Raw genomic sequence first — 24,300 nt, forward strand, 5'->3', positions numbered from 1 at the left:
AAAGTAGGTCCACGGGACCAGCCGTTTTCTTTTTTTCTGCCGTGACGAGAGGACACGTTCATTATCTACTCCTCACGGCTGGTTTGGGTTTTGCCTTCCTTTTTTTAATACCTGTTCTTGGGTTTACCTTATTTTATCCCTTACACATATATTATTTTAGATTATCTTTGCTGTTTTTCTAAGTTTTCTTTGTTTTACCACGCTCGCTAGGCCGTGTTTAGGCTTGAGCTCCAGTCAGGTTTTTCCCTTTTCTCATTTTTGGTGCTCTTTCGTTTGTTTAGCACCATTGAGTTTTTTGATATGGCCACAGCTGTTTTTTTCCTTTCATGTCATCGAAAGTTCCCAGTGCCTTCAAGCACTATCTACTACTACTACTACTTATCACTTCTATAGCGCTACAAGGCATATTCAGCACTGTACACCATACATGAAAAGACAGTCCCTGCTCAAAGAGCTCACAATCTAAATAGGACAGACAGACAGAACAACTAAGAGGTAAGAGAATTAAAGAGGTGGAGTTAAAAGGATACAGGGCAAGTGAGTAGTGGTTAGGAGTCAAAAGCAGCGTTAAAGAGGTGGGCTTTTAGCCTGGGTTTGAAAATGGCCAAAGACGGGGCTAGACGTACTATCTCTGGCAAGGACACCCATTCTTGGGGTCTAAAGTGTTTGGGGCCTGATCATACACCTGCAAACTGTTTTCTGTCTTTGTATGAAGAAGAGAACACAGCCAGAGAGGCTCAGAGAGGAGATTTTTGGAGCCAGGTCCGAAGCCTCGGCGTCGACATTGGCATTAGGTGTTACATTGACATAGGGTTTTTGTGGGTCCATATGGCTGCAAGACCCTTGCACACTGAGAGTGACTGTGCATCAAGTGGGTCTACATCTGCCTCAATGCCTATTGCTATGCAGGCCCCCTGGGACATATCAGTGTTGGACCTGACCCCGAGGTGACGAGAGAACTCAAATGTTGTCCTCTTTGGCACTGGGGAGCATCGATGTCAAGCATCAGAAAAAGCATTGTCATCGATCCCCTCAACGCATGATGCCAAGAGTTCCGGGGTACTGAGGATTTCACCAGTCCCTGAGAAGCTTCTGCACTGGGAGGACCACACCCCCTCCATACAGATGGTACCAACGTGTGGGTCTCCACACAGCCAGGACCAGGCACCCTCTTCAACCCTGCAGATTCAGCAGCCTGCTTCTACACTAGCACACCAGCCTTTCTCGATGTTGGCCCTCAATGAGTGCCTCTGGGCCTTGCTCCCTGAGCTATTGGTGGGGTTCTTACAGAGTGCATCGGCGTCTGGAGTGCTTGCTCTAGCTATGCCTCTTGCTACAGTCCTGCATGGCCATCAGCCTGTGGTGAGGTCTTCGAAGCTGATGCCATTTGCAGTCTCAACATCAACCTCCACCCATGTTGGCATACCCTCAACGTTGGTGGAGGAAGCTTTGCCGGAGCTGACACTCGACACCCATCTCAGGGTCATGGTACCTCTACGTTGAGGTGGACTCGGTCTCAGCCCTCCCACAAGGAAATATTGGATGACACCGAAGAGGAGTGCTCATGGGACTTGGAACAGGATCCATGGTACTTCTCGGAGGAGGAGTCCTGTGGTATCGCATCTGATACCTCCCCTCACAGGAAAGGAGGAAGTCTCCACCTGAGAGCCTTTCTTCCCCTCTTTTGTAAAGGAGTTGGTGACTGCCATTCCAGTTCCTTTGAAAGTGGAGGATGAGCCCAGGGCTAAAATGTTCGAGGTGCTGGACTACAATTCTCCTCCCAGCTATTCAAACCTTTTTTAAACCCCACTAAGCTTTTACCACGTTCTCTGGCAAGGCTTTCAAGGATTGACTGAAATTATACACATTCAAACAGACAATCAGGTTACCACATACTACACCAGCAAGCAGGAGGGCACTGGATCATGCCCTCTGTGTCAGGAGGCTGTCCGGATGTGGCGTTGGGCGCACCAGCACAGGATGCTCCTCAAGTGTACTTACCTGGCAGGAAAATTCAACAATCTGGCCAACAGACTAAGCGGGGTCATACAACCACACAAGTTGTCCCTCCATATGGGCGTTGCCAGTGAGATCTTCCAAGCATAAAACAGCCCCTTAGTGGATCTCTTTGCCACTCAGTCCAGTCACAAAGTCCCTCAGTTCTGTTCCAGGCTGCATGCCCACAACAGACAAGCATCAGATGTCTTCCTCCTTCATTGGGGGACAGGACTTCTGTATGCGTATCTGCCCATTCCTCTTATTGGGAAAACTTTGCTGAAACTCAAGCAAGACTGCGGGACCATGATCTTGATCCCTCCCTGCTGGTCCCAGCAGATCTGGCTCCCTCATCTTCTGGAGTTATCCTCAGAAGAACCGTGGAGATTGGAGTATTTGATAGACTTATCATGCAGAACGAAGGATCTATTCTGCGTCCCAACCTCCGCTCTCTGACCCTCAGAACCTAGATGTTGAGTGCTTAGAATTTGCATGTGTGGCAGCTAATTGTGGACAGAGACAAACAGGTAAAGTAGTATGCAATTAAGAGAGACACACATACACCATGTACAGTAAAAATAGGCACAAGCCCATGGCTATTGCAAGGAGTGGGGAAACAGGGAACCACCTGGGGCACCAAGCTGCAGTCCACCTGGCTCTGCCCTTATGTTCCAACTACTGGAGTTGTGGTCAAATGTCACTCCAGCCTATCCAAATCTGTCTTGTCATTTGTGGGACACAGAACGTAAAAGTCAGCCCAGCACTGTTCTCGCATTCCAAATAATTGCAGTTTCCATCAAAGCTCTCTCCAGCCCATCCTAAACCAAATTGCTATATGTGGGACGCAGACCGTACTCTTAGTGTGTTTCGTGAGGGGCTGAATAAAACGGTGCCTGGACACGGGTTCCTTTCAGCTCTCTTCCCCTTTTCACTTTGCCTGTTTTGCAGACTGACTCAAATGGGCAGCGAGGCACCCCCTCAGCTTGGTACCCCAGATGGTTCCCTGTTTCCTCACCCCTTGCAACAGCCATGGGTTTGTGCCTATTTTTTTTTTTTTTTACTGTACATGGTGTATGCGTGTTTCTCTTAATTGCGTACTACTTACCTGTTTGTCTCTGTCCACAATTAGCTGCCACACATGGACATTTTTACTCTCTCTCTCTCCCTGTCTCTGGCTCAGCTGCCTGCACTCTCTCACACATCACATGTGTTAATCTTCAGTGACTGAATATGACTGCCCATATAGGTTCACTGGGAGTTCATGGTAAACATGTGGGGCTTTCTCATCTTCCCTTCCTCCAGCTAGACTTTGTGCATACACTGCCACCTCCCCCAACCTTCACTACCGTACACGTCTACTTTCTTCCTCACACTCCACACACACGTATTCAGTCCATTTGTGACTCCTGTGAAAATGTCCCACGTGAACTGCAATTGTGGCTCTTTCTATCATTATATTACATTACATTAAGGCTTATTACCCTCATATACCAAAAGTTCAGTGCGTGATACAAGTCACTTTATCTCCCTGGGTTCTAATCCTGGCTCAGTCTGTGTCCTTAGGCAAGCTACCTTATCTCACTGTGACTGTCTCCAAACTGTATCAATTCATATTTTAATGTTTTTTTTTTATGCAATTATATATTTTTGCACTGTTTTGTAAACCGCAGTGAGTGGATCATTGGTGGATCGGAAAGATGGTGTATAAAAATCAACGTTGGTTTAAATATTGGTGGTAGTAATAGCATTACTGCTTCCATAGGAACAAACTCTTCAAAATGATTGGGGGTGCTAAATCCAGTGGAAATTACCCCTCCCCTGAACATAGTCAAGCAGTTTGCTCATTATTGGGGGTGCTGAAGCTCCCACGGAGCTGGCACCTATGACTGCTTCTCCCCCTTCCCTTGAGGAGTATTTATGTAGTTCGGACATCAGAAATGGAAACCTCCCTAGAGATAGTGTGGTGATATGCTTGTTTCCAAAGCACTAATATTGAAATCATGGTGGGATCCTGTTTGCATGAAAGACGTATCAACTAAAATACCTCTGTAGACCTACTAACTCAGAGCAGAATATTGCTGTCCCCTGCTCCCATAGCCACCACCTAAACAGCTGCATTTCACTTGCCAAATTGACTGAACTCGGTTGTGGTCAGCATGTAAGTATCTGAAGCCCCTTTAATAAGCTCTGACCGGAGCTGGTACAAGGATATTAGGGGTCCCTAGGCAACAATTCAGCCTTGCACCCCCATAAATTAACTTTCAGGTCTCTAGCATCCCCGGACCTTGAGATGTAAATAAAGTCAACAAACATGATGACTCCAACAATCACCCCGCCCAGAATGATTTTGTCAAAAAGAAAATGTTAAGTATTTAGGAAGAGATTCACCTGTACAGCAGATACAAATAATTGGGCATTAAACTTAGTTTCATATAGATACATCTTTCACAAGCCTGGATAATCGGACAGCCTAAAAATCACTCTTCTCCATGCAGGTGAAGGCGTAGGTTGTCAAGACCTCGTGTTTTGCTTTCACTGCAGCTGCTCTTTGCATCTCTACTTGGCCAATTCTGTAACCTAGGCACTGATATTTTCGCAGGCGTTATGCATGTAAATGTTTAGAATATCTGCATTTACGCTCTTATGTGCGCACTTGGACAACAGGCTAGCATTTACAAGTTCTATTCTGCAAATACTCCCCAAACTGACATAGCACATGTGTGCAAGGGAGCATTCACGTGGCTGAGACATAGGCGGGGCTCCCACTTATGTGCATAACTTAGAGAATAATGCAAGTTATGTTAGTACCTGTATTCATTTATTGTATTTAAAACATTTCTAAATCGCTCTATCCGATTGTACTAGGCTGTGAACATATTAAAACATACATAATCAAAACATAAAAACAAAAAAAAAATGAAAATCACCATTACAGTGGTACTGTAAATGACCACCTGCAGCTAGTCCAAAAAGCCTGAGTGAAAAAGACTGTTTTCAGATTTTTCTTAAACTGAAGGATTGATGTTGTCACTGGCAATATATTCCAGATAGATGCACCTTCAGTCTGAAGCATTGCTGACCAATTAGCTTTAGTTATCACTCGTCTTGATTACTGTAACTCCTTATATGCTCAACTTCCTTTGTATTCATTATTGTATCTCCAATTAATTCAATCTACAGCTGTCAAACGTATCCACCGAGCTCATTGCTTCGATCATGTTACTCCCCTGCTTCATCTTGAACACTGGTTTCCTGTCTTGTCTCACATCTACTACAAACTGTGTATGTTATCCTTTAAAGGTTACGTTCCTACTGCCCCTGTTTACTTGCACAGACCGCCGATTCCTTACTCCCCATCACGCCTCCTTAACTCCTCCTTACAATTTCCTCTGAATTCCACCCCCTTCTGCCCTCCACTTGTCGCTTTCCCATGATACTGCTTTTAGATATCTGGGCCCAAAACCTTTGGACTGCTCTTCTCTCCTGTCTCAGGACTTTTATGCCTTATAGACTTATCAAGGTTCTTCTTAAAACCCATCTTTTTTTCTCTGCTTGTTTTGACTCCTCCTCCTCCAAGCCCCCCCCCCCTTCTCACCTTCTCTTCCCCCCCCCCCCCCCCCCCCCCCCCGCTTGACATAGGGGTTTGAAGCTTTTTTAATTTGTTGTAAACCGTTTAGTCACCTGTTCAGATCAATTTGCAGTATATCAAAAGTGTGAAATAAAGTTTATCAGGAGACTACGAGTCGGCCGATAGTCTCAGACGATATCATTACACAAGGCTTTGAAAATCATAGTCGGTACCTTGAATCTAATTTGCCAAAACACTGGCAACCAGTGCAGTTCCTTCAATGTCTGTGAAATATGATCAGATTTTGACAATCCTGTCAAGAATCTGGCAGCTGAATTTTCACAGTTTGCAAGGCGTGAACCATTGATTTTGAAAGGCTGAGGTACAGTGAATTGCAGTAATCTAAAACAGATAAAATCAATGCTTGCAATAATATCCGAAAATTAGTTTCAGAAAATTTCTTCAAACGTCTCAGTGTCAACCTAAAAAAGGCTTTCTGAATAGCTTTCTTTATTTGCGATTTAAAGGATAATTTAGAGTCTAATATTATTCCAAGGTATTTGCACTCAGAAAAGATTAGTTTCAGAATCTGCTAAATTTACTGTATCAGGACATTGCCTAGGATAAAAGTGGTTGTCATGTCATTCCCAGTTACATTTCTTTATAGAGTAGGCTCGAACCACGTGCCCAGTTAACAGCATTGCCCCCTAAGTGACCACCTAATTTTTTTTCTATTTTTTTAGCTCATGCCTTTCTAGTAATAGCTCAAGGTGAGTTACATTCAGGCACACTAGGTATTTTTCTGTCCCTGGAGGACTCAGTCTGTTTGTACCTGATGCAGTGGAAGGTTAATACTTGCCCAAGGTCACAAGGAGCAGCAGCAGGATTTGAACCTTGGCTTTCATGGTTCTCAGCTCACTATTATTCACACAAAGCTACTCTTCCTCTGAATCTGATTAATGATTAAACCAGCCCTGTCCCCTGATCCCTGGCCCCTTACTCCGACATAAACACACCTGATGTCCTTGGGATTCTCCTTAGAGTTCTGTGGAGGGGGCAGGTTTCTGTTCAGCTCCTTGTGACTCTGGGCAAGTCACTTAACCCTCCATTGCCCCTGGTACAAATAAGTGCCTGAATATACTATGTAAACCGCTTTGAATGTAGTTGCAAAAACCACAGAAAGGCGGTATATCAAGTCCCATTTCCCCTTCATGTCCATTCTATCGAGAAAACATTGTGTACGTTTAGTGCAGTTTAGTACTCCGGGTGAACTCATGAGTGCCAGCAGAGATAACACTTCCACACCATCCCCTACCGGGCTGTCATGTGCCACCTCCTGATAAACAGCAGCCCTGAGTCTCATTCACATGGTGATGTTTCTAAGCACTGGAAAATTCCTCTTCCCTGTGTCAGGGCTGAAGGGAGGGGAAATGTGAGAGAAGTCTGTGTATTGGTATTTTCTGGGTGCTGAGACATTAGTTTCATGCTCTCTTCTGTGGCTTTGTCTGGAAGTTTAAAGCTTAGGATTAGTTACAGAGAGCATGATCGATGTGGGGTTTTGTCATGTATGCCACAGGCTCTCTCACTTTCTCCATCACACATGCCAAGCACCACTATACACCCTCCCCCAAGGACAAAGTCCCTATGGTCAGTCCAGGGCACCTCTCCCTGGGCTGCTAAACCTGTCCAGCATACAGGTGCTTTTTGTACTCTGGGAAGAAGATTAACAGGGATCAGATCTTACATGACAGGGAGAAGAGAGGTGTACATTTATCAGTAATCTGCATAGTGTAGTGTGCAGAAGTGCTGTGCTGGGACATCGCATCTAAAGCAATAATGCACTCCGCTATTGCAGTGATTTCCAAACTTGTCCTTGGGGATCCCCAGCCAATCAGGGTTTTGGAATATCCACAATGAATATTCATGAGATTTATTTTCATACTGTCTTCTTTTTTTTTAATTATCATTTTTATTGACGTTTTTCAATATGTAATACAACCCAAACAACTTAACATATAACTAGGACTGTAGAGCGATTCAAATTTGTAATTACACAATTAATCTCATAAAGCTCACATTTCCTCGTGTACAGTGCAATATATAGATAGATGTAAATTCTCAAAACTGATATATTTAAATTACTAAACTAAAAATTAAATCATCTATCTTACCTTTGTTGTCTGGTGATGTTATCTTTTTAATCTTGTCCCCTATCGCTGATTCTGCTGTTCTGTGCTTTGAACTCTGTTTGCATGGCCTCCTGTCTAATCACTATTTTCTCTTTTTTTCTTTCTCCTTTTTCACTTCCTGCCCTATATCCATCTTTCACATTCATTTTCCTTCCTCCATCAGAGGAGGCTGGATGCTAGAGGGAGGGCTCTGGCTAGTGAGAAGCAGTGTATGCTTAGCACTGCTGTCTGTACAGGCAAGTTCAGAGGGTCACAAGGGGGAGGGAGAATTATATGCCCGTGAACATGGGGGCAGCAGGAAGAAAAAAGTTGCCAGAGTGTGGGGGAGGGGGAGTCATGGCAGAGAGAAAAATATGTCAATATACCAGTCGGGGGGGGGGGGGGGGGGGGGGACTCAGTGCAATGCAGGAGAACATGGGATGGCAAGAGAGAAAAAGCAGAAGTCGTCCCCGTCCCCCCCCCCCCCCCCGGTGAAATCTTTCCTGTTTAAGATAAGTATCGTCCTATGTGGATCGTCCTGGAAAGAGAAGATGGAACCTGTATCGACATGGGTGTTATCTACAGACCTCCGGCAAAAATGGAGAAGGATCTGATTAAGCTTGGTATGAAAGGGCAAGCGCTTTGGGAGATTTCAACTATGTCGACTGGAACATCCCGTCGGCAGAATCGAAAAGAAGTAGATTGTGGATGGCCTGTCAAAGTGCCTTGCTCAGATAAATGGTGATGGAACCCACAAGGGACTCCGGATCTAGTGCTCGCAAATGAAGAAACTGTTTCTAATGTCCGTGTGGTTGCCCACCTAGGTAATAGTGATCATCACATGATATGGTTTAATATAAGAGCAGAAGCGGAGTGCGGATACATAAAACTCAAAGTACTGGATTTCAGACATACTGATTTTGATATAATGGGGGAATACTTGAGGAAGGAGCTGATTGCAAGGGTTAGGCGTAGGTGAAGTGGAAGTGCAGTGGTCCAAGCTAAAAACTGCTATAAATATGGCAACTGATCTTTACACAAGGAAAGTAAACAAAAACAAGAGAAACAGGAAGCCTATTCAGTTCTCCAAATAGTGGCAGAAGAAAATAAGGGCAATAGAGACTTCGTTCAAGAAATACAGAAGAACGCAACAAGAAGAACATAGAAAAGATTACCTGATTAAACTCCAATGCGAAGAAGGAAATACAGCTAACGAAAGCACGGGCGGAAGAAAAATGACTAAAGATGTAAAGAGGTGACAAGACCTTTTTCAGATATATTGGGGAAAGGAGAAAAGAGAGGAATGGCGTTGTAAGACTGAAAGATACTGAGAATGTCTATGTGGAAAGTGATGAGGATATAAAGTGAATGTGCTAAACAAATACTTTGGTGTTCACGGAAGAAAATCCTTGAAAAGGACCGAAGTCGGCTGCTGAGGGACTATCTGGGAATGGAGTAGATATTGCGCCATTCAGAGAAGAAAACGATTTTCAGCTTGAAAATCTAAATAAAGACAAAGCTATGGGGCAGATGGGATACATCCCAGGGTATGAGGGAGCTCAGAAGTCCTGGCGGACCTCTTAAATTTATACAGTAGATCTTTAGAGGTTCCGCGGGGTAGGTCTAGTTAAAATTTAATGCCAAGAATTAGAGTGATGCATTTGGTGTGCAGAAATCCAAAAGAGATGTACCAGATAAGAGGGGAGAGGGTGGTAAGCTCGGCTCGGGAGAGGGACTTGGGAGTGATGGTGTCCAAGGATCTCAAGGTGATGAAACAATGTGACAAGGCTGTGGTTGCGGCCAGAAGAATGCTAGACTGCAAAGAGAGGGGTATAACCAGCAGAAAAAATGAGGTGTTAATGCCCCTGTACAAGTCATTGGTGAGGCCTCTCTTAGAGTATTCTATCCAGTTTTGGAGGCTGTATCTTGCTAAGGATGTAAAAAGACTTGAAGCAGTTCAGAGAAAAGTGACAAAAATGTTTTTTGTTTTTTTTTTTTACATTTGTACCCCGCGCCTTTTCCCACTCATGGCAGGCTCAATGCGGCAGGCAATGGAGGGTTAAGTGACTTGCCCAGAGTCACAAGGAGCTGCCTGTGCCGGGAATCGAACTCAGTTCCTCAGTTCCCCAGGACCAAAGTCCACCACCCTAACCACTAGGCCACTCCTCCACTACAATGGTATGGGGTTTACGTAGCAAGACATACAAGAAGAGACTTTCTGACCTGAACATTATATCCTGGAGGAAAGGAGAAACAGGGGTGATATGATACAGTCGTTCAAATATTTCAAATATATAAATTTGTAGACAAACCTTTTCCAGAGATGGGAAGGTGGCAGAACTAAGGGGACATGAATTGAGGTTGAAAGGGGGCTGACTCAGGAATAATGTCAAGAAGCATTTCTTCACTGAGAGGGTGGTAGTGCCTGGAATGCTGTCCCACAGGAAGTGGTGCAGATGAAAACGGTAACTGAATTCAAAAATGTGTGGGATAAACACAAAGGAATCCTGTTTGGAAGGAATGGATCCAAAGAAGAATAGCAGAGATTAGGTAGCAACACCGGTAATTGGGAAGCAAAACCAGTGCTGGGCAAGACTTCTAAGGTCTGTGCCTTGATTGTGGCTGAATAGTTTTAGATGGGCTGCAGTTGAGCTTTTCAGGGGTTCAACAACTTCAGAAATTTAGAACAAGGACAGTGCCGGGCTGACATCTATCATCTGTGCTCCGAAAATGGCAAGGACTGCTGCTTTTTAACATATTTATAAATGACCTAGAGATGGGAGTAACTAGTGAGGTAATTAAATTTGCTGATGACACAAAGTTCTTCAAAGTCGTTAAATCGTGGGAGGATTGTGAAAAATTACAAGAGGACCTTACAAGACTGGGCATCTAAATGGCAGATGACATTTAATGTGAGCAAGTGCAAAGTGATGCATGTCGAAAAGAGGAACCCGAATTATAGCTACGTCATGCAAGGTTCCACGTTAGGAGTCACAGACCAAGAAAGGGATCTAGGTGTTGTCGTCGACGATATGTTGAAACCTTCTGCTCAGTGTGCTGCTGCGGCTAAGAAAGCAAATAGAACGTTAGGTATTATTAGGAAAGGAATGGAAAACAAAAATAAGGATGCTATAATGCCTTTGTATCACCATGATGCGACCGCACCTCGAATATTGTGTTCAATTCTGGTCGCCGTATCTCAAAAAAGATATAGTGGAATTAGAAAAGGTGCAGAGAAGGGCAACAAAAATGATAGGGGATGGGACGACTTCCCTATGAGGAAAGGCTAAAGCGGCTAGGGCTCTTCAGCTTGGAGAAAAGGCGGCTGAGGGGAGATATGATAGAGGTCTATAAAACAATGAGTGGCGTTGAACGGGTAGATGTGAAGCATCTGTTTACGCTTTCCAAAAATACTAGGACTAGGGGGCATGCGATGAAGCTACAATGTAGTAAATTTAAAACGAATTGGAGAAAATGTTTCTTCACTCAACATGTAATTACACTCTGGAATTCATTGCCAGAGAATGTGGTAAAGGCTGTTAGCTTAGCGGAGTTTTAAAAGGTTTGGACGGCTTCCTAAAGGAAAAGTCCATAGGCCATTATTAAACGGGGAAAATCCACTATTTCTGGGATAAGCAGTATAGAATGTTTTGTATTTTTGGGGGATCTTGCCGGGTATTTGTGACCTGGATTGGCCACTGTTGGAAACAGGATGCTGTGCTTGATGGACCTTTGGTCTTTCCCAGTATGGCAGTACTTATGTAAGATCAGGTATCCATATGAAGTATCACATCATAAACTCATTACATGGTATCTTGTTGGGCAGACTGGCGGGGGCCATGCAGGTCTTTATCTGCCATCTACTATGTTACTATGTAAAAAGTTCCCATCGTGCATGTAATTTAGTTCCTTTATTGAGCCTTGTTGCAGTGAAGGACTCCATGTGCACCATCCCCTTTAAAACACTCCTTCCATAAATCTAACATAAGAGCTGTTGGGGACTTCCAGCACTTAGCTAGTACTTGCCTAGCAACTAGGTAGCACATGTACGTTTGTATTTCCAAAGAAGATTGTCCCCAACCCTCACCCAGTAAACAAACTTCTGGCAATAAAGAGAAGGACTGACCAAATATCACCTTCATTTCTTGTCCCACCTTCCCCCCAAAACTCTTGAACAACCGGGCCATCCCACCAAAGATGGAATAAAGTACCAATTGTTCCACATGCCTTCCAGCATAATTCAGAACCTACAAGATTCATTTTAAGGAGACGAACAGGGGTAAGATGCCAGCAGAATAGAACTTTCTCATCGGCCTCCTTGACACTAGCAACTACTGAAAACCTTGCGGCACCCAGTAAAATATCCTTGCATTGTAGTTCAGTATATTCGATACCTAGGTCTTATCCCCACGCCAGCATATAAGGTAGCTTACCAAAAACCTTTGCAAACAAAAAAGGCATACAGGGATGATAAGTCCCTGGCCCCATGATGGGTCACCCACAATACTTCCCACCTGTTTAGTGGCCTACTCCAAATTGTAGACCTGACATGTAAATAATAGTAAAACTCCCATTTGGGGACTCCAAACTCCTGCTGCAGCTGAAGTTTTTTCATATTGCCTTTATCAAATAATTGATGATGATAATCCAACCCATATTCATCCCAGCCTACCCCTTCCCCTCTCTTCTCCTCCCCCCACCATGCTGCATTTTCCAATTAAACGGAGTTAACAATGATTTGATCTCCCCTTGCCCCTCAATATCCCTGTCCCATATCTTCCACCCCAAGGTAAGCAAATGTTTCGTATAAGGGTTAGCTACTTCCTGTCCCATCTGTAGCTCCCTTCTAGCCTACGTTAAATAGCCCAAGTTACAGTCACCAATTAAGTTTTGCTGTAAACGGACATACTGTTTCTGTGCAAGATGTGGCTGTCAATCCCATGTATGGGCTGACTTGTGCCACTTCATAATACACTCTGAAATCAGGTATGCCTAAACCACTCTCACTTTCCTAAGAGAACCAGTGATATTTGTGACCTGGATTGGCCACTGTTGGAAACAGGATGCTGGGCTTAATGGACCTTTGGTCTGTCCCAGTGTGGCAATACTTATAAACCATGGAGATTGGAGTGTTTTCCGACCCTCATCACCCAGAATGAGGGGTCGCTTCTACATACCAACCTCCAGTCACTGGCTCTCATGGCCTAGATGTTGAGAGCTTAGAAGTTGCCTCCTTGGGTCTTTCAGAGGGTGTCTCCCCAGTATTGCTTGCTTCCAGGAAAGAATCCACAAAAAGATTTTACTCTTTTAAATGGAGGAGGTTTGCCGTCTGGTGTGACAGCAAGGCCCTAGATCCTCTTTCTTGTCCTACACAGACCCTGCTTGAATACCTTCTACACTTATCAGAGTCTGGTCTCAAGACCAACTTCGTAAGAGTTCACCTTAGTGCAATTAGTGCTTTTCGCCATGTAGAGGGTAAGCCTATCTCTGGACAGCCTTTAGTTGTTCGCTTCATGAGAGGTTTGCTTTTGTCAAACCCCCGGTCAAACCCCCACCAGTGTCATGGGATCTCAACGTCGTCCTCACCCAGCTGATGAAAGCTCCTTTTGAGCCACTGAATTCCTGCCATCTGAAGTACTTGACCTGGAAAGTCATTTTCTTGGTGGCTGTTACTTCAGCTTGTAGGGTCAGTGAGCTTCAGGCCTTAGTAGTGCATGCACCTTATATCAAGTTTCATCACAACAGAGTGGTCCTCTGCACGCACCCTAAGTTCCTGCCGAAGGTGATTTTGGAGTTCCATCTGAACTAGTCAGTTGTCTTGCCAACATTCTTTCCCCGTCTTCATACCCGCCCTGGCAAAAGCAGTTTGCATACCTTGGACTGCAAGAGAGCATTGACCTTTCACGTGGAGCGGATGAAGCCCTTCAGACAGTCCGCCCAGTTGTTTGTTTCTTTTGATCCCAACAGGAGAGGAGTCGCCATCGGAAAACGCATTTCCTTTACTTATGCCCAAGCTGCTCTGACTCTGGAGAGCCATGTCACAGCTCACAATGTTAGAGCCATGGCTGCGTCAGTGGCTCACTTAAAGTCAGCCTCCATTGAAGAGATTTGCAAGGTTGCAACGTGGTCATCGGTCCACACATTCACATCTCACTACTGCCTTCAGCAGGATACCCGACGCGACAGTCGGTTTGGGCAGTCAGTGCTACTGCACTCTCAGTTAGTTGTTTATAGTTTCAGGTCACGTCCTTGCCGTTGCGAGGCCCAGTTGACCAATGTTCATTGTTTTGCGTGAGCCTGGATGCTAGGGATATCCCACATGCGAGAACAAGCAGCCTGCTTGTCCTCGGAGAAAGCAAAGATACTTACCTGTAGCAGGTATTCTCCGAGGACAGCAGGCTGATTGTTCTCACAAACCTACCCACCGCCCCTTTGGAGTTGTTGTTAATTTGTTTATATGCTTTTTGATTTAACTGAAGAGGCACGCTCACACAACGGACGGGAAGTTGTCCGTGCATGCGTAGTGCGTGCTGTTCACGCGCCAGAAGACTCTGGCAAAACGTTTTATTTTTGCTGAGAAAAATTTGCCATTTGCTGGGCCGATGTGGACGTCGACCCACATGTGAGAACAATCGGCCTGCTGTCCTCGGAGAATACCTGCTATAGGTAAGTATCTCTGCTTGCATAGCATCAGACACCCTGGGTGGAGAAAGAGGTTCCAAATAGTCTCGGATAACCAGATTCTCAATTGTTTATAAAACTACACAAATCACCTCTGGATATCTGCCTGTTTGTAGTAGCATACTCTGCCCTCCCCCTTGATTCTAAGAATAGCCAATTATTTCTGCCGTTGTTTCAGCCTCCTATCTAACATTTCACCTGGCTTATCTATAAATTCGTAATGCATTTATTGAGCCATTTGTAGGTTATTCTCTGTCTCAGTGGTTCCTAAACCTGGTCCTGGAGGCACTCCAGCCAGTCAGGTTTTCAGGATGCCAGCAATGAATATTCATGAGAGGTTTGCATGCGCTGTCTCCACTGCATGCAAATCTATCTCTTGAGTATTCATTGTGGGTATACTGAAAACCTGGCTGGCTGGGGTGCCTCCAGGAGCAGGTTTGGGAACTACTGCTCTCTCTCATCAGCTTGAAGGTGATTAAGCTCTGTCTGTAGCTGCTGACGGGTTTGATAAATTGTTCTAGATCCCGACTGTTTATGCTGAGTTTTCATTCTAGCAAAACATGACAACAGCTCCCTCTCTTTAGGTAGTTTGTTTCTTTTTAACTACTCCCCACTTAATAAATACCCCTCTAATTACTGCTTTTAAACCTGCCCATTCTTCATCGAGTATATCACCCATGTCATTGAATTCTAAATATCACATATCCTTTTTTACATCTTGTAAGACGCACCAGACTCCCCCCCCCCCCTCCCTCCCATGAGTTGCATGCCCAAGTTGAAAGGTAGCCCAAACGGGAGTGTAGTCTGACCAAGTCTGGGATTCTAAGCCCACTTTTACCAGGGATTGGGACCAGTAAGGGTCACCTAAGAGCAAATCAATGCATAAAAAGCTATTATGGCAAGACGAAAGAGAATAATCCTTACCAGAAGGATATTTACTTTGCCATAATTTAGCCAGCTGAAACTCATGCATTATTTTAGTTTACACAACTATCATTTCCCCTAGGGTATCTATTCATTCCAAGAATGGTCAAGTAATAGATTAGTCTCCCCCTATAATGAGATGTCCCTCTACTTTTCCTACAAGATATTTGTCCAGTACTTTCCAAAAACAGACAGCATGTTCTCTGGGAGTATATGCATTGCCGTTAGCTTCATTACCCCCCTGTTCCCCTTTGATTAAAAGTATGTGCTCTTCTGCATCTCACCCTACTGCTGCTACCCTAAGAGGAAAGTTCCTTGTAATCAGGGTGGCCACACCAGCTGTCGTCTTAGCTTGAGTATTAGAGCTGGAAAAAATCTGAGAGAAATTCTTATCACACAATAGGTGTTCCGTTCTAAGGAGATGTTTGCTGTATTAAAGCAGTAACCCAATTTTCTCTCAGACCTGACCGACCTACCAACTAGAAACACAACTGAATCATCACGAACGTACCCAAACTTGCACTACCCAAGTTGCAAAGGACTCAAATACAAATCAACTTAGGCATCCAGTTTTTCCTACATAAGCACACAACTGTGGAACGCACTACCAAAAGCCTTGAAAACCACGTACGACCCATCTGCACTTCCGGAGAACACTAAAAACCTACCTGTTTAAAAAGGCATACCCTACCAATCCAACATAAATGCCTGATCTCTGCAACAAAAACAAAAAAAAAAAAAGAAAGAAATGGACGTAACACAACCCTCCGAACATGATCCCCATACGTGGCTATACCACATGAACGTTATCTTACCACAACGTTATCTTACAACAACTTCACTATGTATTTGTTTACACCGGAGTCTGCGTTCGCTTCTCCGGTACTATGTAAGCCACATTGAGCCTGCAAATAGGTGGGAAAATGTGGGATGCAAATATAACAAATAAATTCAATCTCTGCAGTTCTTTAAATAGAAGGCCATGCTCGTGTGAATAATTTAAGCCTTTAACAACGTAGGATACCATCTTACAGTTAGTCATACACTGCCTTCTTGATATGCAAATCTGTGTCATACATATTCATTGTTGATGTCTGAAAACCTGACTGGCTGGGGTTTCCTCCAAGACAGGTTTGGGAACCCCTGCACTATAGGGTTTAGATGTTCCATAAGTGCACCCTGGGCTTTAGACTGTATGATATAGGCACTTTGAAGAGGATGCAGTATGCCTGCATTTCCTGTTCCCTTATTAGTAAGTAAGAGATGAGATGTGTGTTGGAAGGGTTTTCTCATTGCAACAGAGGTGTGTCAGTAGGATGAGTTCTGCTATATCATCAGAAGCAGGCTGTCAGGTGTTGAGGACTTCTTCCAGTAGGACAGGTGAGGGACTGTGAGACAGGATGTTAAGAGGACCCCTGCTCGTGCTATCCTGGCAGGGTTGAGTGAGGGGCTGAGTCATGATGTTAAGAGGACCCCTTCTATCTTGGCAGGGTTGGGTGAGGGGCTGAGTCAGGATGTTAGGAAGACACCTACTCCTGGGTTGAAATGTTAAGAGGGCTCCCACTCCTGCTGTCTTAGCAGGAGGGACTCATTTACACCTCTAAGGATTTGCGAGTGTAGAGAGGTGTTCTGTGTGCTGCATGTTGCCTTTTGTGCTCCCGTGGAATCGGCAGGGGTGAAAGAAGGGACTCAGTGTTATAATTCAGACCGCCACTGTGCACAGCTCTGGTGAAACTGAGTTTTCTCTGCTCTCCGTGACCTGTGCTTCCTCTGGTTTTTCCTCTTCGTAGAACTCCACAGATTGCAGTAGCATCAGTCGGTGCCTGAAGAGTGGATTGCAGTTCAAATTGTAAGTGTGTCTCTCCATGGTAGGTAACGGGTTTCCCCATCCCAAAGCCGCCTGCCCTGCAATCTGTGTGCTGGTAGGGGTTAGATCCCAGAAACTAGTGACCAAGAAGTGGGGAAAGTGGGGTTCCAGGGCAAGCCATCTGAGCATCATACCACAAAAGCACAGATAGGTCCACAGGGGATTGTGGGGGTGGGGGGGGGGGGGTCCTGGGTGCAGTGTCAAGTATAAAGGAAGGGACTGGGGAGGGGACAGCAGTACTAGGCAGGGTATAGCACTCACATCCTTCCTGCCTTGCTCTATTGCAGGAGACATCTCCGCAGCCTGCGGAAAGGAGTTGCAGGAAGAGCATCCCCGGGGCCCTGGGCCACGTCGGCCATCAGCCGCTCTTTGCTGGGGAACTTTGAGGTAACGGGAGAAAATTTGGAACTCCTATTACGGTTTGAGTGCTTAGGAGCCTGGCCATGAGGCCAGTTCTTCAAGAGGCTGTTTGGGAGACTGATTTTGGGCCCTTTTAGATTGTAACTTGGGACGAAGGGATAGTAACATAGTAAATGATGGCAGATAAAGACCCGAACAGTCCATCCAGTCTGCCCAACAGTCACTTATTTTTAATTCATGATTAAATCAACAATGAATGTGATATATACTTTATCATGAGTCTTTCTTTGGCGTTTCTGGGGCATAGACCGTAGAAGTCCGCCCGGCTATGCGCTTATGTTCCACCTACTGGAGTTGCCGTTAAAGTTCACTCCAGCCTATCAAATCCGTCTTGTCTTAGCGGGACCCAGACTGCAAAAGTCTGCCCAGCACTGACCTCTGTTCCAGATACTGAAGCCCTTTCCAGCCTATCCTAAACTGGATTGTCAGTTTAGGTCAAGATAGGTGAGGAAGAATGGATGTACAGTAGATAATCTGCACTAGTTTTCCATGTATGCTCTCTGTGGATACCTTAGGGGAGGGAGTGTTGAGAGGAGGAAGGATTCTAGAGTGTTAAGAGGGGAAGGGGCATGTTGAGTAACCCAGGGAAGGTAGGACAATGCCTAAAGTGCAACACTGTACCTTTCTTAGAGTTGGGCATTAGGAGGGGGCAAGGGGTTTGGGGAGAGGACACATTTTCCATCTTCCTTTGTTCTCCTTCCAGATTCTGCGCTGAAAATCCCTCCTACCCCCTCTCTCCCTTTCCTTCCTTTCAGGAGTCCATATTAAAGGGCCGGTTTGCTGCATCGGGCTGCATTGAAGGTTTCACAGCTGAGATTGGAGCCAGTGGGTCCTACTGCCCCCAACACGCCACGCTACCTGTCCAGGTCACCTACTTCGACATCTCTGAACACAGCGTGCCCTCACCTTTCCTGGTACGTGGTTGGGTTCATGTCATGTTCTGTTGTGGCGCCCTTTCCATTATGGGGTTGGTGCTTTTGCCTTTGTTAGTGTGCACTTAAAGATCAGCTTTCTGGTACAGAATGTTTACATATTGGGCATCAAGTCTGATTCTGGCATGGGATTTGTACAGGTCAAGGGTCAACTGAGAGGTACTGGTCCAGAGTTAGTCCTGGCCTTATGTGCATTGTTTGACCAGAGAACTTTTACTAGTGGATTACTGACATTGAGCCTGCAAATAGGTGGGATAATGTGGGATACAAATGCAATAAAATAAAAATAAATATTGTGCTTCCTTATAAGACCTTACTTCATCTCAGTTGACTCCTTTCCTTCTGGCTCTTTATCGGGAAGCCATCATTCACAGCCTGAGTCATTATGCCTCCCTATCTAGGGTTACCATACGTCCGGATTTCCCCGGACATGTCCTCTTTTTGAGGGCATGTCCGGGGCGTCCGGCGGATTTTGCCCGCGCCCACGTTTGTCCGGATTTCTGGACAAACGTGGGCGCGGGTGCGAGCAGGCGCGTGCGTGCGGTGGGCGTGTGACATCGGCGCCGTGGGTCTGGTGACCTGGTCTCCCGTCCCCTCCCCTTCCTTACCATGTTCCCTGGTGGTCTAGTGACGTCTTCGGGGCAGGAAAGAGCCCCCTCTTTCCTGCCCGGAGCGCTGCCTCCCCTGTCTATCATCTTTCTCGGTCTGGCTGGGGATTCAAAATGGCCGCCGAGAGTTGAACTCTCGCGAGGCCGCTTCAACTCTCGGTGGCCATTTTGAATCCCCAGCCAGACCGAGCAGGATGTAGCAGGCAAGGGCAGGCAGCGCTCCGGGCAGGAAAGAGGGGGCTCTTTCCTGCCCCGAAGAGAAGACTCTACTAGACCACCAGTAAGTGAGGGGGGGGTATGTGATGGGGGGGAGGGGACTATGTGACGGGGGGGGGGGAATAGGGGCGGAACCCGGACCTGAAGGGGGCGTGGCGGGGGTGGGACATGAGGCGTGGCGGGGGCGGGGTAGGGGGCGTGACATGTGTCCTCTTTTTCAGAGGACACAAAATGGTAACCCTATCCCTATCCATCTCATATCTAGAGAGCTATGTGCGTCCCTCCAGTCTTTCAGTCTATCCCCGCTCTGTCCTACATACTGCCCCCATATACCATATGCAGATGCGGTGTAATTCAGGGCTCTGCTGATGTGCATAAAACCACCCACGGGAAATATAAGGTATAGACAAGATTTTCCCTGATTGATTTATTGTCATCGTTTAGCTGGTTGGTGCTTGACTGCCCCAGTATTCTGTACTCTGTTCTCTATATATTTTGTCCCTTCTCCTCTCTCCTTTATATTGTCCCATTTCTTCTGTCCTGTTATTGTCGTTCCTTTCCTGGCTTTTATGTTTTTAGCATTGTAAACGGCTCAGAAGGATTGTCAATGGTGTGGTATATCAAATTTTATAAACTTGGAAACATGCCAGAACCCTGAGTTAATTATTTTTTTGTTACATTTGTACCCCGCGCTTTCCCACTCATGGCAGGCTCAATGCGGCTTACATGGGGCAATGGAGGGTTAAGTGACTTGCCCAGAGTCACAAGGAGCTGCCTGTGCCTGAAGTGGGAATTGAACTCAGTTCCTCAGTTCCCCAGGACCAAAGTCCACCACCCTAACCACTAGGCCACTCCTCCACTGTTGATACTATTTGAGATTCTACATGGAATGTTGCTATTCCACTAGTGAAGTCGGCCCTTGCAGATCACCAATGTGGCCGCGCAGGCTTCTGCTTCTGTGAGTCTGATGTCCTGCACGTATGTGCAGGACGTCAGACTCACAGAAACAGAAGCCTGCGCAGCCTTCTACATGGAACGTTGCTAGTGGAATAGCAACATTCCATGTAGAATCTCCAATAGTAGCAACATTCCATGTAGAATCTCCAATAGTATCTATTTTATTTTTGTTACATTTGTACCCCGCACTTTCCCACTCATGGCAGGCTCAATGCGGCTTACATGGGGCAATGGAAGGTTAAGTGACTTGCCCAGAGTCACAAGGAGCTGCCTGTGCCTGAAGTGGGAATTGAACTCAGTTCCCCAGGACCAAAGTCCACCACCCTAACCACTAGGCCACTCCTCCATGCCAGGGGTGGTTAAGAGGGAAATGTAATGGTGCAATCAGGGGTTCCACCGCCTCTCACAGAAGTGACATACTATCAAAAATATGTGGATGAAACAAATCTAAAAAGTGCAAACATAGAAGGAAAAGACCTCAGACCTTCTACAGACTCAAACCATCTTTAATAGTGTCTAAGCAGACCACTTTCAATCAGCCAAAAACCTCCTAAAACATTAGTGCGTAATCAAACTTGCATGCACATTAACTACTACTTGGCACAATTTTGGGTTATTTTCAAAAATGTTTGTCGAAACAAATCCTTTTGTTCAACTAGCAATTGTGTTCAGTAAGCACTACTGATGTCTTGTCCTCCTATTTTTGCACTTTTTATATTTGTTTCAGCTACGTGTTTTTGGTAGTACCGTGTTTCCCCGAAAATAAGACACTGTCTTATATTTATTTTTCCTCCCCAAAACGCGCTAGGTCTTATTTTCGGGGGGATGTCTTATTTTCTGGGAAACATCGGTCGCCCCCCCCCTTCACCCGAGGTCGCCGGGCCCCCCCTCCGTCGCTCCCGGAACTAACCTGAAGCTCCTTTCACCTTTGCAAGTTCAGATTCGGATTTGAAGCAGCAGGGCAGACCTCTCCTTCCTTCCGTGTCCCGCCCTCACCTGACGTTACGTTACGTCAGGCGAGGGCGGGACATGGAAGGAGAGGTCTGCCCTGCTGCGCTGCTGCTTCGAATCCGAATCCGAACTTGCGAAGGTGAAAGGAGCTTCAGGTTAGTTCCGGGAGTGACGGAGGGGGGGCGCGCGCGCGACCTCGGGTGGGGGGGGCGGCGCGACCTCGGGTTGCTCTCGGTGGCCCTGCTCAAAAAAAACGTTTGGTAGGTCTTACTTTTGGGGGGATGTCTTATATATTTTAAATTTGCAGGAAAACCCCAGTAGGTCTTATTTTCAGGGTAGGTCCTATTTGTGGGGAAACACGGTATGTCACTTTTGTAAAAGAGAGATGCAGACAGGAGAGGTGATATGGCAGGTGGTATATTGAGAGTCGCAGGCAGGTAATGTGAATAGGTTATACCAAGCTCTCGGGCACATCTGCATATTATAGCAGTTCTACTTTATTTATAAAGATAAGAACAATGCAGCAAAGTACAAGTATGTCATTAAGATACCATTATAAATATACACATGAATGATAACAAGCAGGCTGCAATATCCAGCTAATAAATTCCAACAATAATGAGAGAACCAACAAAAAGGGAAGAAAAACAACAAAAAAGGAGAGAACTAGGCTAAGTCTGTGGCCTCAGTGGTGGCAGCGCAGAGATCTTGTGACTGTGCTGTTGGGCATTGGATGTGGCGTCCATGTCTAAACTGAGTACATTTCCTTTTAAAAGGTGCCTTTCTGTTTGGTGAGGAACTTGATAATCTTGGTAAAACTAAGGCTCCTAGGTTGCCTGAGGACAAGCCTAAAGCTGAAGCACGAGTGGCTTCTGGCAGAGGTAGGTTTCAGAATGTGTGTCACTATCAGCCAGGTCACATAGGAGGTGACCAGTGGGATAGATTTCTTTCAGATGAAGCAGACCTTTTGCAGAGGCAGACGAGGTGGTTAGGAATCTGGGGCGGTTGCGCCCGGTGCTGCCAGAGGTTCCTAGTGAAGGTGTCGGGACACATCCACTGGTGGTGGTCGAAGCCAGGTTTCAGAATTTTTATCTGGTATGGATCCAGATTACCTCAGACCAGTAGGTCCTGGAAGTCATCGGAGATGGTTATGCTCTGGAGACTAACATAAGAATAACCATACTGGGTCTATCTAGCCCAGTATCCTGCTTCCAACAGTGGCCAATCCAGGTCACAAGTACCTGACAGAAATCCAGTTAGTAGCAACATTCTATCGTACCAATCCCAGGACAAGCAGTGGCTTCCCCCATGTCCATCTCAATAACAGACTATGGACCTTTCCTCCAGGAACTTGTCCAGACCTTTTTTTTTTTTAACCCAGATTCGCTAACCGCTGTTGCCACATCCCCTGGCAGCGAGTTCCAGAGGTTAACTATTCTTTGAGTGAAAAAATATCTCCTCTTATTTGTTTTAAAGTATTTCTATGTAATTTCATTGAGTGTCCCCCAGTCTCTGTACTCTTTCAAGGTGTGAAAAATAGATTCACTTCTACCCGTTCTACATCACTCAAGATTTTATAGACCCTACTACTACTACTACTACTTAACATTTCTAGAGCGCTACTAGGGTTACGCAGCGCTGTACAGTTTAACAAAGAAGGACAGTCCCTGCTCGAAGGAGCTTGCAATCTAAAGGACGAAATGTCAAGTTGGGACAGTCAAGATTTCCTGAATAGAGGTGTAGTGGTTAGGTGCCGAAGGTGACATTGAAGAGGTGGGCTTTGAGCAAGGATTTGAAGATGGGCAGGGAGGGGGCCTGGCGTATGGGCTTAGGGAGTTTATTCCAAGCATGGGGTGAGGAGAAGCAGAAAGGGTGGAGAAGGGTACTGAAAGGAGGGATTTGTCTTGAGAGCGGAGGTTACGGGTAGGAACGTAAGGGGAGGTGAGGGTAGAGAGGTAAGGAGGGGCTGCAGATCGAGTGCATTTGTAGGTTAGTAGGAGAAGCTTGATCTGTATGCGGTACCTGATCGGAAGCCAGTGAAGTGACTTGAGGAGAGGGGTGATATGAGTATATCGGTCCAGGCGGAAGATAAGATGTGCAGCCGAGTTCTGAACGGACTGAAGGGGATAGATGGCTAAGTGGGAGGCCAGTGAGGAGTAGGTTGCAGTAGTCAAGGCGAGAGGTAATGAGAAGAGTGGACAAGAGTTTGGGTGGTGTGCTCAGAGAGGAAAGGGCGAATTTTGCTAATGTTATAGAGGAAGAAGCGACAGGTCTTGGCTATCTGCTGGATATGCGCAGAGAAGGAGAGGGAGGAGTCGAAGATGACTCAGAGGTTGCGGGCAGATGAGACGGGGACGACGAGGGTGTTATCAACTGAGATAGAGAGTGGAGGGAGAGGGGAAGTGGGTTTGGGTGGGAAGACAATAAGCTCGGTCTTGGCCATGTTCAGTTTCAGGTGGCGGTTGGACATCCAGGCAGCAATGTCGGATAAGCAAGCCGATACGTTGGCCTGGGTTTCGGCAGTGATGTCTGGTGTGGAGAGATAAAGCTGGGTGTCATCAGCATAAAGATGATATTGGAAACCATGAGATAAGATCAGGGAGCCCAGGGAAGAGGTGTAGATTGAAAAAAGAAGGGGTCCAAGGACAGATCCCTAGGGAACTCCAACAGAGAGCGGGATGGGGGTGGAGGAAGAATCATGAGAGTGTACTCTGAAGGTACGGTGGGAGAGATAAGAGGAGAACCAGGAGAGGACAGAGCCCTGGAACCCAAATGAGGACAGTATGGCAAGAAGTAAATTGTGATTGACAGTGTCAAAAGCGGCGGATAGGTCAAGGATGGAGTAGTGACCTTTGGATTTGGCAAGGAACAGGTCATTGCAGACTTTAGATAGTGCTGTTTCTGTCGAGTGTAGGGGGCGAAAGCCGGATTGAAGCGGATCGAGGAGAGGAAATGAGAGGCATGAGAGGAGAGAAAATCAAGGCAGCAGCTGTGAGCGGCGCGTTCAAGTATC

The 24,300-nt window shown here is 45.9% G+C and overlaps 1 protein-coding gene across 3 annotated transcripts in view; it reads left to right on the plus strand.

Annotated features, from left to right (window-relative positions):
- The window catches only part of FAM214B (family with sequence similarity 214 member B), a 149,807-nt gene that overhangs the window by 96,631 nt on the left and 28,876 nt on the right, over positions 1-24,300 (plus strand). For all 3 annotated transcript variants that reach the window (XM_030192820.1, XM_030192821.1, XM_030192822.1), the window contains exons 5-7: positions 17,127-17,185; positions 17,491-17,590; positions 18,379-18,537. In XM_030192820.1, coding sequence (XP_030048680.1) covers positions 17,127-17,185; positions 17,491-17,590; positions 18,379-18,537 — 318 coding nt within the window. The remainder of the gene's footprint in view (positions 1-17,126; positions 17,186-17,490; positions 17,591-18,378; positions 18,538-24,300) is intronic.

This window comes from Microcaecilia unicolor, chromosome 2, assembly GCF_901765095.1.
Source record: "Microcaecilia unicolor chromosome 2, aMicUni1.1, whole genome shotgun sequence".
NCBI lineage: Eukaryota > Metazoa > Chordata > Amphibia > Gymnophiona > Siphonopidae > Microcaecilia > Microcaecilia unicolor.